Source organism: Xiphophorus hellerii, chromosome 18, assembly GCF_003331165.1.
Source record: "Xiphophorus hellerii strain 12219 chromosome 18, Xiphophorus_hellerii-4.1, whole genome shotgun sequence".
Lineage (NCBI taxonomy): Eukaryota > Metazoa > Chordata > Actinopteri > Cyprinodontiformes > Poeciliidae > Xiphophorus > Xiphophorus hellerii.
Genome location: NC_045689.1, coordinates 4123166 through 4143880, shown reverse-complemented (window position 1 = coordinate 4143880; position 20715 = coordinate 4123166). Strand labels below are relative to the sequence as shown.

Genomic DNA, 20715 nt, shown 5'->3' with positions numbered 1-20715 from the left:
TAAATCAAGGCTAACCTGCCTAGAGCTGCTTTTTGATTAATAATAACTGGAACATTTATTAATTCTGGTCTATATTACAACTTTTCATCACTCTTCTTTATTCTGGCTTTGTTTTGTCATGTTAAATAAACTTAAGCTTGTTTTTAAATCAGCTAATATACATTTTATGAAATTCATATTTCTTGACAAAACACAGCAAGATTTCAAACGGAGATTTTCTGCTGCACACAAAGCTCAGATCTGATTCATTGTAAATATTTGCAGCAAATAGTCAGAATGATGAGGATATTTAAAGAAGTATTGACTGTTTTCCTCTGTGAACCTAGTCGCTGTATTAATATTTTGTGTTTTTGGGGGGATTATTTAGTTTTCACTTGTCTCTCCAAAGACGCCGTTACTTAGCTGTTCATGCTGGTTTCTTCATCATTTTATGTTTGCTTCAAATTTGGTTCAACTTTTTTGCAAACCTGATGAAAAAAAAAGATTTTGTTTTGGAAAGGCTTTGTTTACAGTTTTTTTTGGTCATTTAACAGCAAATGTCCACATTTCTCAGGATTCTTTGGGGTTTCATTTTAAAATCACCTGCACAAAAGTACATATATTTAAGCAAAAGTGGTGGACATTTTGTAACCATTAGATAAAAAGAAAAGTCATTTCTGCATCCAAGATATGTGGAATTGTTTAATAAATCTGCAGTATATGCATTAAATATTAATTATTTTAGCCAATAAACATAAAACCCAAAGAATCATTGATCCCTTGATAAAATAAGTTGGTCATTAAAAAAGGCTAATTTGCATTTGTGGAAACATTTCTGTGTTAATTTAATCTTTTATTATTATTATTATTATTATTATTATTATTATTATTATTGTATGGCTGAAAGATGAAACAATGATTTACATCTTTCTCAGAGGACATGTGATTTTTTTATTTTATTTAAAATGTCCAGATGAACTTTCACAACTTGTTTTGGTGGAGAAATGAGCCCACAGCATAACTCGCCACATTTGTTTGACAACAAAAAGTATCACAGTTCTTCTAATTTAAGTAAAGAGCCAATGTCTGATTTCATACTGATTTTCTTAAAGCTGCAGAATGCAACATTTATTAAAATATATTTTTTAACATATTTGTTGAAACAATCTATCTCCTCCACCTTCTTCCTGAGCCACTATAAAAACAACCAATCAGAGCCAGGAGGCGGGGCTTAGCGCTGTCAATGATTCTCATGTACTCCCTGCTAAGTGTGCTAATGACGAAGAAACAACTTACGCTACAGGAAAACTGTTTAGCAGCCATCATTGGCAGTCGTGCTAACTAGCATTAGCATTCATAACAGGCTATCAGAGAGCACAAGTTGATTGACAGCGCTAGGACCCGCCTCCTGACTCTGATCGCTTGTTTCTGGTCTCATACCACACTCTCACGACATAGAGACAGCACCAACAAGTATGTAAAATATAATTTTTACAAAAGCTACATACTTTGCTTTAATGTAGAATTTTATTTTTGAATTTATCTGAAGTTTTTCAACACATCTTTAGAATCAGAACTATTAAAGTCCTGTCGATTTCACAGAGAGAAATACCAATGAGCACGTTGTGGACAACGTGTGGTCGGTATCTGTTCCTGAAGGCACTCTGACATGCAGACTGAAGAATCAAACCTTTCACATTCCAGTCGGTGCCTCCTGACTCACAACCGACCCCTGGAATAAAATAATCAATTTGTTGTTACGACAACTGTGCAATCATGCCAAAAGGACATAGCTTCTGTGAAGGTATATTGTTCCTCCGATTGGCTACTTTAGTATATTCTTCCAACAAACTCCTTTTCAAACATGGATTTATGACATGCAGCCACCCACAAAGAGGTGTTTTCATTTGCACTTAATGGGATAATTGTTTATGAAGGTAAACCTTCATGAAAGCAAATCATTAAAGTAGTAGCAGAGTAGCAAAGGTTCTGCATTACCAAGATTAATGGTTCATAAATTCTCTGGTTTTCAATTGTTGCCTGATCATTTAAAAGTAATTTAAAATGGACCCGGGTGGCTTTAAAGGTGTTTATTTTTTGCACATTAGAGTACCGTAAATTGAAAATAAATATTTTCTATTTTTCCTCATTTGAACTGGCAGTAAATCAAAGCAAACTCATAAGTTTCCAAAGTCTGAGTCATGATCTTGTTTGAACATTAGCTAGGTTGATGTGAGTAAATGTTGACATCAATACAGGCAAAAAAAACAGAGCAAATTTTATCTAACAATTGTAAAGTCAAAGAGCTTGAAAGAAAAAGAGGGAAAACAAGTATAAACTATGACACGCACTGCTAACTATAAAGTTAGCTATGTTAACCCTCAAGCCCAAATCATAAGTATTAGTTCTGCTAATGCTAAGGGCTACCAACATGGTGTTTAGCAAAAGCTAATGCTAAAGTGCTGTAAAAACACATAATCTTGCTAAGTAATTTTTTGTCCAGATACTATCTCAAATTTCTTAGTACAATTCAAGTAAGACAAAATTAGTAAAAAAGTAAATATTCAGCAAAAAATAGGAGTTTGTTTTAAATCAATTATTTCTTTATATTGATGAAAAAGTTCTAGTTCCCTTGGTGGATTATTTCACTTATAGACATTTTTTCCTTGTTATAAGTGAAATAATCTGCCAGTGGAACTAGAACTATGTTGCTAGGTTACGAGCTAGGTTTAGCTGGGGTTGCTAGGTAACGGCGCTTGGAACATTCTGCCAGTGGAACTAGAACTTCTTCATTAAGGAATTATTGACTTAAAACAAGCTCCTATAGCTAGCCAAAAAAGTTACTTGTAAATTAGCGTTGTCTTAATTCAAGTGTACGAAGATGTTCCCACTAAAAACTAGACCAAAATTACTTTGCAGTGTACAAAATGTGAATTTTACAGTTTACAGCCATTGTAATGTTAAAAGGTGTCCAACTACAAATTAGCCAGGTGTTTCTAACAAAATGGCTGGTTTAATATGAACAATGCAGGGTTGTTGCAACTTATACTGCAAAAACACAAGATTTTACCAAGTAATTTTGGTCTAGTATTTAGTGCAAATGTCTTAGTAAACTTGAAATAAGACAAACTAACTTAAAAGTAGCTTTTCATAGGAGCTTGTTTTAAGCCTTGGACATGCCCTGTGTGTCTCTGTTTATGTGTCCAGATTATGTGTTGTACGGTCTGAGATTTACAGCAGACTGTCACTTCAATTCAACTGGTGTTGTCCTAAAGTCTAGCCGGTAGCACACAGGCAGTCCGACCCAACACATGCCTCCCAGATGTTGGCCAGCATTCCTGAAGGTCTCATCACACCCTCCTGGTACCGTCACAGTCCACTTGTGGGTCAGCTAATTTACAGCAGCGATGGAGAAATGTGACACCTTTGACCTCTGTGTTTTCTGACCTGAAATTGTGGCGGTTTTTATGAGGGCAGTTGCCCAGGGCGGCATCAGAAAGGGGGCGAGGACAAACGGCTGCTCCATAGGAAATGAGTGGAGAGGGACTTTTTAAACTTTAAACAAAATGGCTTCCTGAATACAAAACCTTGGAAAACGGAGAAACTTCAGACATATTTGGTTTGAGGCAATAAAACATTTTTACGGTGGCGGTTTTTGATATGGCCAGTTGTCCAGAGCAGCATCAGAAAGGGGTGGAGCACCTAAAAAATAGAAAATAAAATATATCTTATGAATCAGTTGTCCTGTGAGCAAGTTTGCTAATACTTGTATGCATGTGTAGCAGCTGTTTAGTACTTGGAGACTACATTACATAGAAAATAAATTACAGCAATTTTACAGAACCTGAACCAGATTAAACTAAAACTGATGAGTTTTGGGAAGAACATGTTTATATATAAGTTTTTTCTTATATCTTAAATGCAAAATGTAGATATTACTGCTCTGAGTATGTTGTTCTTTCCGCAAATGGCCTTTTTTGAGTTAACGATTTATCAATTACTAAATCAATCGACAATCATTTCAATAATGGTTTAATCACAATTTATCCGATTAATCATTTCAAATGCAAAATGTTGTTATTTTTGTATAATTTTGGCTAAACTAGTCAGAATTATACTAGTTTAGTATAAACTAGTATAATTTCTTTCAGCAAATTACTTTTTTTGTTAATTGATTACTAAATTAGTTTTCATAATAAATTAATCATAATTAGTTGGATTAATAATTTCAAATGCAAAATTTTGATATTTTTGTACAATTTTGGCTTAATTGGTGCTGTAAAATTATTTTGGGAGAAAATCGCCTTTTTTGATTAATTAAATTACCAAATTAGTTGATTTTTTTAATGAATTAATCCCGATTTATCTAATTAGTCATTTGAAATGCACAATTTTGATATTTTTTGTACAGTTTAGGCTTAATTGGTGCTCTGTGTATGTTATTTTGGAAAAAGGCCGTTTTTGATTAATCCATTACTAAAGTAGTTGATTACTTTCTCCGATTTCTCCTTTCAGTCGTAACAGACTAACCGTTTAGTGAGTCCATATTCAACTGAACACCGTTAACCAGACGTGTTATTTTCTTATTTATGACTCCATGTTTGCCATTATAATTGTCGTGGAGCGGTTAGAGATTATCTCTTTGATAATTCTGATAATTTACAGTAAACTGTGTGTAGCAAAAGGACTCTCTGGGAGCTTGTTTGGCCTGAGGCGAAGTACAGCGGTTGTTTGCTTTTGAATGATTGAGTGAGTTTATGATGGAGATGCAGGAAGAGGAGCTGATGTCCTGGATTAAACAGCCGCGCACGCTGGGGGTTCCCCTTCGTTTCGGTTTCCTCTCCAAGCGCTTCATAAATACAATCCGAGGCCATCAGCGGGATAGGAGGCGGCCGTCACAGATCTTCAGGATATTACAGCCTGCGTTTCCTCCTGCGCACGTCCAGTCATCCTGAAACCGGAGGAGACGCAGGTGTTGCATATTAATCTGCGACACGACAGTTAGATCCTTATCTCCGTTCATTCTTGGCAACAAGTTACACCTTCTTGGATGACATGAATTTTTATTTTCAGGAGAAAGGAAGACCACGTTGCATGAATTGACATGACAAAACCAGCAGGTGTTTTGTCGCAACGGAAGCAGCGGCTGCGTTTCCGTTACGAATGTGCGGAAAACGTTTGTCATATTCAGCGAATGTTGCGAAAACACAATTTCGGCAATGGCTGTGCTTTCATTAAATAAGAAACGAAATTACAATCACAGGTGAGTAAGTTTGTTCACGTGACAAGTCATTAAAAATATGCAGTGCCATCATCCTTCAACTACTTCCTGTCGTCTTCTTTGTGGCTTCCGCCAGTAGCTGCATTTCTATATTGACCATATAATTGCGCAATTTGATATTAGGAAAATAAATTATTTTAATGGAAACACAGCAATTTTGAAAATAAAAACTTTTTTTGCTAAAAAGGTTTGCCGTTAGGATGAGGTGGTTTTTTTTTTTTTTTTTTTGCCTTTATTAAAATTGGTTTGTATTGCAACATTGCAACGCAAAGACCTTTTATTATGTGAAAACCCATTAATATTGAAAAAATATTAATGTGTCATTAAAAAAAGTCATTAAAAACATTTTCTTACAACTGCTTTCTGATGTCTTCTTCTTTGTCATTTCTGCCAGTAGCAACATCCTGTTCATGATCATGTGACTTGTGGGATGCAAACAAAGTGTTTCCATTGCAGATTTTGAACTAAACCAATTTTAATATGGCCAAAAAGACCACCTCACCTTACCGCCAAAAACTTTTTATGGATTTTTTTTTTCTTAATCGACATATTTCTATTGAGCGAAATTATTTTTTGAAATTTCAATTGCTCAATTATATGGTCATTAGCTGCGTTTCCAATAACCATAAAATTGTGCAAATTGAAATTCCGAAAATAAATTTGCTTAATGGAAACACGGCAATAAAAAAACGGCAATAAAAAAAAAGTTTTTCCATAAAAAATTTGTGTTGGTAGAGTGAGATAGTTTTTTGGCCGTATTGAAATTGGTTTATTTCACAAAACTTCAATAGAAACACTTTATTTTGTGCCTCAAAGGAGTCACATGATCAACAACAGGATGTTACTACTGACAGAAACGACAAAGAAGACGAGAACAGGAAGTAGTTGGAGCATGATGGCGCTGCATGTTTTTTAATGACATCGTGTGAACAAATGTTATCAAATGTTACTTTAATTGTGTTTCTTATTTAATGGGAATACCGCTATTGCAAAATTGTTGGGGGGGTGGGGGTGGGGGGGGGGGGGGGGGGGGGGGGGGGGGGGGGGGGGGGGGGGGGGGGTGGGGGGTGGGGGGGGGGGGGGTTCAACCTTAGCAGAATATTGACAAAGTTTTGAGCAAATTAATAATGGAAACGCAGCTAATGTTACTCAGAATTAAACATGACATAAACTACAACCACTTTGCCTAATATCAAGGAGGATTTAGTCTTCTTCAATTCCTTTTATTTATTTTTTTGAGCCAATTGTGCCGTTTGGATCGATACCCTCCACTAACGCACGCACACGCCCACACACACACGCACACACAAACCTAGCAGCAGCAGGTTAAACGCAATCAGCCTCCTGTACTGCGTTCGTCTCCCAGGCCAGCAGTTTATCTCGGGCCTCTTTGCAACACCCACGGCTGCCGGAGCAAAGTCCAGCTGCTTATCGGAGCCTCTGTCAGTCTGACTGAACGAATCCTCTCTGAGCTGCTCTGAATCCAAACCAACCTCCAGATCCGTTTCTTCTCATAACCTGCAGCCTTATCCACAACAAAAACAATTCGCTTCGTTGTATCCCATCAGCAGCTCTGCTAGCATTAGCATGTTTAGGATGAACTGGGTTTTAATTATATGAGAAGTCAGACAGATAAAGAGCCAGAGTTCTTACCAAGTACTTTTGGTCTATTTTCTAGTGCAAATATCTTAGCTCACTTAAATCAGACAAAACTAACTTTTAAGTAACTTTTCAAAAATATATAGGAGATTGTTTTGTGTCAATAATTCCTTAATATTGATGAAAAAGTTCTAGTTGCACTAGCAGATTATTTTATAACATGGGGAAATAGTCTTGTCTTCTATATCTTGCTGAAAAGTTAATTTTGTCTTAATTCAAGTGTACTGAGATATTTGCAGTAGACCAAAAACCAAAAATACTTGGTGAGATTTTGTGTTTTTGCATTATTTAAAGTTTAAACGTAGTTGAATATCTTTTTGTATTCAAATACCCAAAGGCATTTTGCTTGAAGATTTTGTTCTTAAAAATGGAAAAATGTTTCTATAAAGTGTTTGATTCTGAAATTTTTGACTACTTTGTTATTAAAATGAATACTTACTGAAACATGTTGGATATTTCATATTACTACACTGCAAAAACATAAAAATCCTACCAACTACTTTTGATTTTTTTTCTACTTTCTAGAAGCAAAAACTTAGTAGGCTTGAAATAAGACAAAACTGACGTATAAGTAACTTTTCAACAAAATATTGGAGCTTATTTTAAGTCAGTAATTCCAGATTATTTCATGTATAACATGGGAAAATGCCTTGATATAAATGAAATAATCTGCAGGGGGAACTAGAACTATTGACTTAAAAGAAGCTCTTATAGTTTGGAAAAAAAGTTACTTCTAAGTTAGTTTAGACTTATTTATAGTGTACTAAGATAGTTGCACTAGAAACCACATTAAAATACTTGGTAATATTTTGTGTTTTTACAGTGTAGTAGAGTAATTTGTGGTAAAACCTAAATGTTGCTGATTATAGTCGCTCTCGCTGATTTCGATGCAGTTTTTCAGCATTTAAATGTTCAAACTTGGTAGAAACTGCAACCAAATGTGTGTCTGCAGAGCATCGACTCAGGTTGTTTAAATAGAAATCCTGTTTTTAATGTTAAAACTATTTTTTTTTAAAGTGCATCTTAACTGAAACTAATTTAAAATTCATGACTTTTGCGCCAAAAGTGGTGCATATTTGCTGATTCACAGGAAACACTTTGCGACCAGCAGCTCATCCGTGTGATGTGTTAGTAAGATCAGGCTCGGATTACCGGCCTGACTCGATGACTGACTTACCAATCGCTTTCTCATTGCACCTATTTATTTTTCACAAGAAACAGAGAGTTTGTCCTGAGGGTTAAACTGAAAGCCTCTTCTTCTCTCCCTCCCTTCGCTCTCTCTTTCCTCAGGCCATAACAAGTATAAACAGTTTGTCCCGCTAACAGGATCCAGGATGCACCGCCTCATTTGCATTGCACTCCTTAAAATACGCCACCCTTTCTCTCTTTGTTCCTTAGTTTTCCTCCTTTATTCATGTTTTCTGGTGAAATTAATTCATCAAAGCAGCAACTGGAACTCCTGCAGAATGAGACTGTTCTTCATTTTGCAGTGAAGTCCAGTTTTGGAGGTTCTTCTTCAGATCTGCATGCCGGATTTCTGGTATCTGCCCCCCATAGAAAAGCCGGCAGGCAGCATCAACGTGTCTTTAACAGAGCACACAGACTCATTTAACACTCTTCAAATCCTCCTTGTTGATGACATACTAATCAGACAAGCATTGTTTTAATCCTCACAAACTGTCATTTGTTTCCAATCATATTTCTTTGCATGAATTAAAGCAAAATTTATCCAAGAACATCCAACCAAGTGATAAAAATCTAACAATGTATCTTTTTGTCTCTTCTAGGGCAAATATCTTAGTATGCTTGAAATAAGACAAAACTAACTTTAAAGGAACTTTTTAGTGAGATTGAGAAGCTTCTTTTACGTAAATAATTCCTTGGTATTTATGAAAAACAGTGTTTCAATTGATCGATTATTTCACTTTTAACAAGACATTTTTCTCATGTTATAAGAGAAATAATCTGCCAGTGAAACTAAAACGTTCTCATCAATATTAAGGTATTATTGACTTAAAACAAGCTCTTATATCTTGCTGAAAAATTACTTGAAAGTCAGTTTTGTCTTATTTCAAGTGTACTAAGAAATTTGCCCAAGAAATTAGACATGAAAATCCAAAACACACTCAAAAGAGAAAAAGAAAACTGCTGCAACTGCAGAAAAATGGTAAAATGCAAAAGAAAAATTTTACAAATAGCAAAAACAACAGCAAGTTGCAAACTGGCTCCACAAAACAGAAGTCCTCCAGACCACTAGGGGGAGTCGATCACCAAATCTTATGAACAAGACGGGATATCATATAAAAGAAAGTTGGAGGAAGTAAGAAAACGTTGTGTCTTTTTCAAACACTATTTTAGAGCAGCAGTATATCTACGTCGGTAACATTACCAAACCCAGACTCCCCCTAGGGGTCAGGAGGACTTCAGTTTTGCGTTAGCAGTGTTTAAACTTTTCGCTATTTTTGGCGTTTTCCTCTTTTGCTTCTATTTCCTGCAAGTGCAACATTTTTCTGTTGTCTTTGTTTTTGTGTTTTGGCGTTTGCATCATTCGTGTATTTGCTGTTCGTACCTTTCAGCCGTTGTAAAAAGTAGTTGGATTTGCAAACTGTTGGTCTCTGTGACCAGCCAAACACTGTTACTAGCATGCTGACATATTTCTCTCCATTTTATACATGCAGACAAAGCAGCAACAAAGAACATTGCATGTTGAGGTACTTTAATCAGATACAAACCGTCAGAAGGTCAAATTCTGCATCTATCGATTTGTCTCATACTCACATGGCAGCCATATTGAACTCTGAGTTGGATTAAAGATTTGTTCAATCCACTTTAATCCAGTCTGTTTGTCTAGAAAATCCAGTTTATTTGGGGAGGTGTGAATTCACAATTGGACAAAAAAATTATCTCTGGTCCGTCTACAAACCTCGATCTGGGTTTGGTTGAAGTGAACTCTGGTGCATATTGAATGCATATGTGAACGCCAAGCAGACCTTAGTGCACAGAATGCACAGAGCATTCTGAGTAAATACAACCAAAACAAATGCCTTAGCTAGCGTTGGTGGGAGAAATGACTCGTATTCTTTAGCTAAAGACAAAAGCAAAATCCTACAACTGCTAGAATCTCACGGCACTTGATTTTTGTTTACATATGGTGAAGAAGGAAGTTGAGTTTGGTGTCTTCTTCAGAGGTTTTTGTATAATTTTCTTCAGTGGTTCTTGGTGCAGCGCCCCCACAGGCGGGGAGGGAAACAGGTTTTTCAAAGTGGTTCGTTTGACTCGGTGCAGTGAGGAAGAGAACCGCAGCAGCTGAAAATGTAACAAATGCTTCAGTTTTGGTCCCCAATCGAACTGAGTGTATCGGACTATCAGGTGTGAAAAGCCTAAGAAACCTTTTATTTTCCAAGCCTGAGGTTTTTCTACTTGTGAGTTGGAAATTTCAATTTCTGAATATGAAAGCAAAGCAGCCTCCAAAGCCATTCAGTCAGCCATTTAATTTTGTAGCAACAAAAAACAAAAAATAGTCATAGACCTGAAAAATATTTGTTAATTTAACCAAAAAATATGACAGAAATGGCAAATATCATTATCAGAATAGACAAGGTTATGTAATGAGGACAGTTTATGTTTTCCTATCATTAATATTGGTGTAAAAGTGCTGGTTCCACTGGCAGATTATTTCACTTATCGAGACATTTTCCCCATTTTATGTTATAGTGAAATAGTCATCAATATTATTATTGACTTAAAACAATCTCCCATCTTGATGAGAAGTCATTTGTAAGTTAATTTTGTCTTAATTCAAGTGTGCTAACATATTTGTACAATAGACTAAACAAAACTCTTGGTAAGATTCTGTGTTTTTGCAATGTGTTGTGTTTTACCAGGTAATTTTGTCTTAGCTTTTGGATGCATTTCCATTTGATTTAGTGGAAAAAGAATAAACTAAATACAAAAGCTTTTTTTAAAAAAATAAAAACTAAATTAACTTAAAAAAATGAATCCTTTTCCTTCCACTCTCCAATAGTGGACTAGTTTGTGTTTCAAAACATCTAAACAAATGTGACAAAACGGGTTAAAAAAAATAACCTAGATTTCTAATAGAGTGGATTTATTTTATGATGTAAACAGTCAGTAATAGAAAAGTGCGATAAACACGGGTTTCCCCACAAACTAGAAGCTAAATCATATCTTTATTGTGGCCATCCAGACGTTTTATCGGTGGCTCGTATCTGTTTTGCCAGATTCTCACGTTCAGAAAGTGGGTCAACCGTGGGTTACAGATTACAGGAGAGGCGTTTGAAACTGTTGCCGTTTCAAACCCCACGCCGAGTTATTCCGTGTAAATAGTTTAATCTCTTTTCTCCCCGAGGACGGAGTCACACCTGGGCCGACCTCCGGTGTGTGTGAGGAACATAACAGGTAAGGCGCTGGTTTATCTTTTCGAGCTAACCGCGCTAAAGCTAGCTGTGGAAGCTAACTGTGTGGAAGCTAGGTGACGAACTGCGTCACCATGGTAACTGAAGACAAAGTCACCATTTCCTGAGGTATAAGTTAAAATTTTATCAAAATATTGTTCTGTTTCCCTTCCAGGGAGACTTTAGAGTAACTTTTAAATTGGATTTGATTGGTATTTACTAAAGTATAAGACGTTTTAATGCTACTTGGTTGTTAGTTTGAAAATTAAGTGAAGGAAAACTGGAAAATTTCGGGTTTATGTGTTTTCCAGAGATGATTTACCCAGTTTAAAGTATTTTTGTGGATGAATATTGAAGAAAAGATGGAGTATAATAAGATTTTTTGTCCATCCATCCATTTTCTCTGTTTTAATCCACCCATATATAAATCTTTGTTTCCATCCATCTCTGCCTCAGTAGAAATATGTGATTTAATTTGGGGATTTGTTGTTTAAAATGCAAAAATGCATCCAGATATTTCTGAAAAACATACATTTTTTACATAAAAGCCTGTAGGAACCTCATCATAAATAAGAATTTCAGTGTGATTAAAAAAGTGAAGAAGAGGGGAGGACAGAAAGAAGAGTTCAAGTTTTCTCATTTTCAGTCTTTAAATTAACTTACAAGTAACTTTTCAGCAAGAAATAGGAGCTTGATTTTAGTCAATTATTACTTAATATTGATGAAAATACTTTTTCCACTGGGTGATTATTTCATGGGAAATTTGTCTTGCTATAAGTTAATCTGCCAGTGGAACTAGAACTTTTTAATCAAGATTTATATATTATTTACTTGTAAAAGCTCATATTTCTTGATGAAAAGTTACTTGTAAATTATTTTTGCCTAACTCCAAGTGTACTAATATGTTTGCACTAGAAACCAGACTAAAAACACTTGGTAAGATTTTGTGTTTTTCAGTGCTCTGACTCTGTCGTCTCCTGTTTCTCTTAAACGACATCTAATAATCCCAATAGGTGTTGCTGTTTTACAGTTTCAACCTTACAGAATTTATCTTGGTTTTAATAAAAAATAAAGTAATTTTAAAATCTTGTTAAAATGAAAACTATTTCTGGCAGTTAAATGCTTCCGTAGAAACTTTGATTCCTTCTGTTTCCTTGACATGTTGCATTCAGGGTAGATGCGTGTGCATGCCACACTTTTCAGAGTTTTATTTGTTTACAATTTTGGGAAAACTGTGAATTTTTGTCAATTATCTACACTGAAAAAAACAGAATGGAGCTCCAATTTAATTTGGTGTTAGTAATGAAATTAAGCTGGTCAAACTTAATTTATTTACATCTTAATGTAAATAAATTACACTGACAACTTAATAAATATAATATTTGGGTAAAATTAATTTGATTACGAATAAAATTTGTTTCCTTTTTTAGTGCAGTGCTTTAACATAATTAAAAGCTTGTAGCTGAATTTTAATTTTCAAATTACTGCTGCTAAGTTTGATACTTTTAAGAGATTCACTTTTCAAAATGCAAAACTGCAACATTTAAAAAACATTTTTAGCAGATTTTTGCTAGGTTTTAACATCATCTGCTGCATTTTTCCTTTCCCTCTTTGTTTTTGTAGTTTCTTCTGTTAGTTTTACTTGTGCAGAGTCAACAGGAAAGGTCGTCAGTTTTGGGAAAACTTCGGTCTGACTCGGAAGCGAAGAGCTTCGAGTCTCTCAGCGGGATCTGAGCGTGTTTAGTCTGACATGTCGCACTCCACAGTCATTTGCTTTCAACAAGCTGCTGCTAAACGCAGCCAGACTGATTGACTGGACGCAAACAATAAAAAAAAAAAAAGAAAAGAAATCCTGCACATAAAACTTTTTCATTTTAAAAAAGAAATAAAAAAAATGCACAATTTCTTCCCCACATTTTTGCCTTTTTTAATAAGAAAAATGAATCATTTTAATCACATGTAAAACCACCAACAACAGCAACAAAAACAGAACAAAAAAACAAAATATATATTATATCAGCACACTTTCAGAGTTCGTAAAGCAACATAGCTTAAATAGAAGACATTTCTGTTTGAAACTTAAACATCATGTGACCTGAAACTCCTGCAAAAAAAAACAAAACAAAAACAAAAAAAAATCCTTCAGCAGATCGATCTCTTATCAGATCAGCAGGCGTTTGAAGAAAAGGCACTTTTTGGACGTCGGAGGGTCACTTGACACCGCAAGCCCCCGTTCCGACACAAGGAGGGCGTTGATGTAACACACAGACACACACACACACACGCCCACACACACCAACACACACGCTATCAGCTCACCTGGCCTGTGGGAGCTCCAGAGTGCAAAGTACTGTATGTAAATCCTCCTCTTAGTGCATCTCTCCCTCCGTTTTTTGGTAACTGTCTGTTCGCCGCCATATTTACGGAACAACATGAACATCTTGGGCCATGAAAACAACTTTTTATACATTTTTTAAAAGTCTTTTTCTTTTTCTTACCACAGTTGCTTTGTTTTATTCTATCAGGACTTTCAGTTTTGAAAAAACAAAATTGCTGTAACGCTGAAATTACTGAAGCAGTAACCTGAAAATTGAGCTTTGGGTTGTAACCGGCGCGACTTCACTGGAAAAAAAGAGAACGGAGCTCCAGCTCCAAAAAACTGAGTTAATTTGTTTCACATCAAAATGAGCTTACTTTATTTACATTTGACAATTTAATGAACTTAATATATTTACTTGGATAAACTTAATTTGATTACTTGTAGCAAATTAACTCATTTTTTAAGTTGGATTACCCGTTTTCTTTTTTCAGTGCAAGATATATTAAAATTTATTCCCTTCATAAATAGACACAAATCTCATCCTCTCCCCCCTGCATGTTCCCTTTATTTACACTGCATACAGGTTTAATTTTTGCCCTGCGGAGACAGAATCTGACGCAAAAACACAAAATCTCACCAAGTATTTTCGCTCTAAGTCACAGCGCAAATATCTTACATTTGAAACAAGACAAAACTAACTTACAAGTAACTTTTCAGCAAGATATAGGCGCTTGTTTTAATTCAGTAATTGATTAATATTATGAAAAAGCAGAGTATTCCACCGCACCGTTACCTAGCAACCCCAGCTAAGCCCAACTCGTAACCTAGCAACGCAGTTCTAGTTCAACTGGCAGATTATTTCACTTATAAAGAGACATTTTTCTCATGTAATAAGTGAAATAGTCTGGAACTAGAACTGGGTTGCTAGGTAACAGGCTGGGTTTGACTGGGGTTGCTAGGTAACGATGGAGTGGAATATTCCACCAGTGGAACTAGAACTTTTTCCTAAATATTAAAAAATTATTGACTGAATTAAGCTCCTATTTCATGCTTAAAATTTACTTGTAAGTTAGTTTTGTCTTATTTCAAGTGTACTGACATATTTGCACTATAAACTAGAAAAAAAAACACTAAGTAGTAGGTAGTGAGATTTTGTGCTTTTGCAGTGTAGGGATGCCACCCTAGAGCGGGCGCCACGAATGGTGTTGGAATAACTCTGCCTATAATGAAAGTAGTTAGCTGCATCTTCATCGCTTCTTGTGTAACTACACAGTTTCCTTCTTTGAGAAAATCAAACAGTTTGTTTCCAGTTCCTCGAAGAGCTTCGGTGTCCATTTTAGAAAGAGAGGCCTCCATCTTGGTTCACCGTTTGCAGAAAGGCGTGTGTGTGTGTGTGTGTGTGTGTGTGAGTGAATATGTGTGTTTGTCCTTATTAGGAGGCGTTGAGCACCGAGCGGCTGCACAGCGTTTGGTAGTATGCTCCTGAGTCCATGGCGGCCGGGCTGGAGCTGTCATAGATCTGCTTGACTCCCACCGGCGAGCTGCTGGCGTAGCTGTTGTAGGCCATGAACTGGTCCTGGTAGGACTTGAGATCCATCTTCTGCTCGTTGGACATGAGGTTGGTGATGGAGAACGGGTGGTTGAAGTTGTAGTGGGGATCCAGTGACTTGAGCGGGTCGCTTTGTAGGTCCATGTGCGGCTGCATGGCACTGGGCAGCAGGTGGGAGCCGCCGGCCAAAGTTTGGGAGTGGAGGAGAGAGTTGGAGGTGGGGGAGGATCCGGAGAGGGACATGGAGGAGGAGGCGGAGGAGGCCGGCGGGCTGTGGAGGTGAGAGGAGGACAGCGGGGGGCAGTCCAGGGAGACCAGGGTGTTCCTCTGGTGTGGCTGGTCATCGGAGGAGCTGGGGTGGGAGTTGTCCGAGTGGGCGGACTCCGCTCCCTCCGAGCCACCGGTCGGACTCCGATCCTCCCCCATGCGGTCTCCCTTCCCCGACGCTCCCTCCTGGTTCTTGGCTCCCTTCTTGGCCGCTTTGTCCTCGATCTTGAAGCGCTTCTGGCGCCGTAGGTAGCAGCCGTTCTCGAACATATTGCCGGACTGCGGGTGCAGAGTCCAGTAGGAGCCTTTGCCTGGCTTGTCCGGCGAGCGCGCCACCTTCACGAAGCAGTCGTTGAAGGACAGCGAGTGGCGGATGGAGTTCTGCCAGCGCTGCTGGTTCTCGCGATAGTAGGGGAACAAGTCCATGATCCACTGGTAGATCTCGTTCAGGGTGAGCATCTTGCTGCTGCTTTGCTGGATCGCCATGGTGATGAGGGAGATGTAGGAGTATGGCGGCTTGGCGTGGGTCAGGGAGCGCCGGTACGGCTTCGGCGGGATCTCCTTGGGTCCGGGCCGGCTTAGGGAGCCGGCGGAGGAATACCCCAGCTGGCTCATGGACTGGCTCATGTTTTGGTAGTGGGACAGGGAGCCCAGGGAGGCCGGGGCGGTGGAGCCCAGTTGGGTGAGGCTGCTGGAGGACAGGGAGGACGCCACCGGGGACAGAGACATGTGACTGGGCCCGGTTCCCATGGAGGCCAGGGAGGAGCTGCTGAGGCTGGAGCTGGGGTACGCCATGTTCATGCCCGCCGGGGAGGCCGTGGCCGGGTTCAGGTTGATGTAGCTCATGGAGCTCATGGAGCCCAGCCCGGGGTTCATGGTGCTGGGCGAGGAATACATCTGAGTATGGGAGGGGGAAGCATCTGGTTAGTGTCAAAAAGTTCATCTAAAGCCAGTTTTCACCAGAAAATCCAACCTAAATGGGCTGTTTGGTTGCTAACTAAAATATTGGCCAACATAACCAACGATGGCAATCGACAATACATAACATTTGTCACTCGTTTCTCAATTGGTGACTGTTTATTGTTGTGTGTTTTATGATTATGCCCCACTGCTGGGCTTATTTATAAAAATTGCCTAAAATTATCATGATTTTCACATTTATTTGAATGTGAATGCAAATGTGAAAATTTTGCTTACATAAAACGTTCAAACTTCCTGAAAACGGCAAAACAGCCGAAATCAAACAAACTGGAATATTGACCAAAATAATCAATGATGGCAATCGACAAATGTGAAATTTTTGCTTCTGGAAAACTTTCAGACATATTCGTATATTGATGATGGCAATCGACAAAATGAAACGTTTGTAACTTGCTTCCCAACTGGTGATTGTTGCTTTTATGACTTTTCATTGTTGTGTTTTCATGATGAAAAGCAATTTGAACTGCTGGTTTTATTTAGAAAATTACCTAAAATTACCAAGACTTTCACATTTTTCAGAAGCAAATGTGAAAAGTTTGCTTCAAATGTCCAGAAAACTGCAAAGCGGCCGAAACACCTACTTCCTTTTAAACCACCTGTTTAGAGTTATTTCTAAACCATAATAACTGGAATATGTAACGTTTGTTACTGGTTTCTAAACTGGTGACTGATTCTTGTTTTCATGACTTTTTGTGTTTTTATGATTTGAAGCACTGCCTTGAACTGCCTTGTCGTTGGTTATATTTATAAAATTACCTAAAATTATCAAGACTTTCACATTTTTCAGAAGCAAATCTGAAGATTTTGCTTCTGTAAAACCGTTCAAACTTCCAGAAAACGGTAAAACAACCGAAACACTGACTTTCTTTAAAACCCACCTGTTTAGAGTTGCTTCTAAAACATAATAACTGGAATATTGACCAACATATTCGACGTGTATTGATGATGGCAATCAATAAAATGTATTATTTTTAATTATATATTGTTTTTATAAGTGTTTATTCACTTTGTCCTGCCTTTAATGTAAAAGTATCAGAATTTTCACATTAATCAGAAGCAAACTGGATAGAAGCAGCGATTTGAAACTGAAAAGTCTCTCTTATCAATGCACAATGAGTCTCTCAGTGCTTGGATTTCACACCGCCGTGTTAACCTGAAAATGCGTAAAAAGACGCGTCATGATGCCTCTCCGCTCAGACGGCCTCCTCCTCTGTCGCCATGGAAAAACAAATCAAATAAAGAGAAAACTAAAAACACCTCAAAATGTAACAAAAACACAATAAACTTAACTTAAACAGATGATTCTGGTTGCTTTAATGACAAAGTTGTCGGTGTTTTTGGAGACGTAAAGTGCGTAAATCTGCCGCCGGGAAGGAACGCTATCACAGCCCCGCTTACTGATTATTGGTTAAATATTAGCAGGTTCTTTCTTTCTTGGTAATTTCATCATGGGGCTGAGGTGAGAGCCGAAGCTGCTGATGGGATTAGCAATAATTAAATTAGCGAAGAAGAGGGGAAAGATGCGTCATTAACACCTGAACGGTCGCGACCTTTCAGCCGCATCTGAAACACAAAAGAAGGCGAGCTATTGAAGCGCAAATTTATGCACCAAATTAAACATTTTACCTTAAATTAGAATTTAAAAACATCCCTGTAAATACCACGTTTCAAAAGTAGTTTAATTGTTACTTTTACCAAGATATTAGAATACATTTTACCGTTTAAGACATTTATCTTGACTTTCATCTGAAATAATGTACTTTGTTAAAGCATTATTAAGAACACATTCAAATTAGTTTTTTTTTACACATAAGTATTTTTTTTATTTAAATCGAAATATTTTTTAGTCGAACTCCTGTTGCGCAAACTAAATGTGTCCCTCTTTCACCATCTGCCACCCTAAAAAGGCTCCGAACTGCTCCACGTTTCATAAAAACGAACAAACAACAATAAAGTAAGAATAATTTATGAGTAACGTGATGAAAATTTAAGAGTGAATTCAGTTTTTTTTTTTACCTCGCTGGCCTCGCTGTAAAAGGTATTCCACTCTGGTAAATCGTGCGCTTCCATCTTCACAGAGCTCAACATCCCCAACACAAGTCTTCAGAAAGCAGAAAAATATCTAAAACTGTAGTTTATGTTTTTAAAAAAGTGAGAAATATATATTTTAAAAAAAAGAAAATACAATCCTCAGCAAATGGAAAATCCGGGCAGAAAGTTTCCTCGGTGCGCCGGCGACGTTCCTCTGAGAAATTCAGCGGATTTTTCTGATTTTTTTTCACTCATCCATTGTTTCAGAATCGTGTTAATTAATTACAGAGGGACGTTGGGTTCTTCTTCTGGCCCGTTTGTCTTCGCTTCCCGCCGGGGAGCCGGTTGGGACGCAGCTCTGGATGGGACGGAGGCGCAGCGCGCAAACACAGTGAGGAACTGCGCGTCTCCTCCTGCGCTTATAAAAGGCGCCTGCAGGTTCCGCCCCGATCCCAACGCCGCGTCGGGATCCAGGAAGGGCCACGCGTAAAGGCCGATGTGGCCCCCTGGCGTGCTGTTTATTGGCCCGGCGGCTGCAGCGGCCGCCCGGCAGGGCGAGATGTCAGCAGGGGAACCTTCTGTTACAGAAGGAACCTCAAAACTAAAAGTTAACTTACAGATAAATAAAGGGAAATATTGCCTGTTTGCAGAGTTGGGTACTAACTAGTTACATTGACTTGTTTTTAAACACAATTACTTTTAGGAGTATTTTTACTACACTGTACTTTAATATTACTATGAAGTATTTCTACTCTTGAGTAAATTTGTGGATTTTCTACCCACTGAATGAAAAACAAACATGTTTTAACCAGAAATTCACCAGACAGACACACAGCTGCAGTTTCTGTTAAAGTTTTTTATTGAAAGAAACTGATTTGGAAACATTTCCTTTTGCCTGATTTTATTATTTTTTAATTATATGAATTATTGTCAATTTCCACTTAACTTTATATTTTGGTTCTGCTGATGATGTAATTTTTACATATTAAACTATTGATAATTGGATCAGTTACTCAGTACCTGAGTAAACTTTTGACTTCTTTACTCTAACTTTAGTGATGTCTTGGACGACTACTTTTAATTTAGTAAAACTATGTTGGAGGTGTGTTACTCTTGAGTATAGATTTTCCACCTCAGATATCTCATGTTGTTTGGATGCAGTTTTATGAAGTGGATCTTCAGACTCAAGATAAGCGATTAAAAACCAAAATATCCCCAATATTCTCCTATTTTCACCTTGAACGCATGTTTTCTCTTTTCTCCGTGGTTGCACGAGACCTGATCGTAAAAATCTTCCCACATAAAACCCAGAGTCTTTCTGTCATCAACAGGCAGAAACACTCTGGTTATGCTGATTTTTCCCTCGCACTCTAATCCCGTTGGCCTCCCGCATGCGCATCAGCTCCATCTCCATTCAGTCCCCGTTAAGGCTGAGGCATTGACATTCACGGGCCTCCGTCTGCTCCCAGGCCTGATGTGTATTCCCAGTCTGTGCACTTCGCCGGGGTTCCCTTCATATCCGCCTCCCTGCTGCAGCTGGTCGCGAGAGCGGAACAAAGCGCAACAAAAAAGGAAGAGAAGAAGAAGAGGTCGACGTCCAATACGCACATCAGCTGAGAAACTTGGAGCGTTATCATTGTTTTTACGCACAAAGCAACAGCGAGTAAATAATCTTTTGTTACTGACACCAGTTGTTGACATTTTAATTGCATGGTCAAATATTTACCAGATAGTGAAATCTGTTTATCTTTGGAATATTTGACTATCTGGACGGAGGATCTCAAACATGTTTGCGGGGAAATTTCAGCGCTAATGCAAAGTGTGAAACGCTTGAAAAACCGCAAAGTGGCAGCCGCGGAAATGAAAGACTTCCACGCCTGTTTAATTCGATTCACTCGTTCGCCATTTTGTACGTTTTGCTGTCAGGCATTTTCGTACCGACGTTTGTCAGGAACGAAACGGATTTCTCTGAAAATCTGTTGATTGAAACATTTTTAAAATGTGACTCTTACAATTTCAATGAGCAAAAATCGTTTTGCTTTTATGATCGGTTTGAACTGGGATCAGAACCAAAGTACAGTGTGTAATATAGTTTTTAAAAAATTAGACATTAAATTTTACCAAGTGATTTCTATATAGCAAATGTCAGCACACTTGACATGAGACAAAACTAACTTAAAAGTAGATTATCAGCAAGATATTAAATAAATAATTGCTTAATGTTGATTAAAAA

At 37.7% G+C, this 20715-nt stretch overlaps 1 protein-coding gene across 1 annotated transcript; it reads right to left on the bottom strand.

Annotated features, from left to right (window-relative positions):
- Positions 1-13249: 13249 nt before the first annotated feature.
- foxa3 (forkhead box A3) lies at positions 13250-18869 on the bottom strand. Its single transcript, XM_032544866.1, has 2 exons — positions 18468-18869; positions 13250-16367 (listed from the first exon to the last, which is right to left on the bottom strand). The coding sequence occupies exons 1-2, from the start codon at positions 18537-18539 to the stop codon at positions 15087-15089; spliced, it is 1353 nt and encodes a 450-aa protein (XP_032400757.1). The 5' UTR covers positions 18540-18869; the 3' UTR covers positions 13250-15086.
- Positions 18870-20715: the final 1846 nt, after the last annotated feature.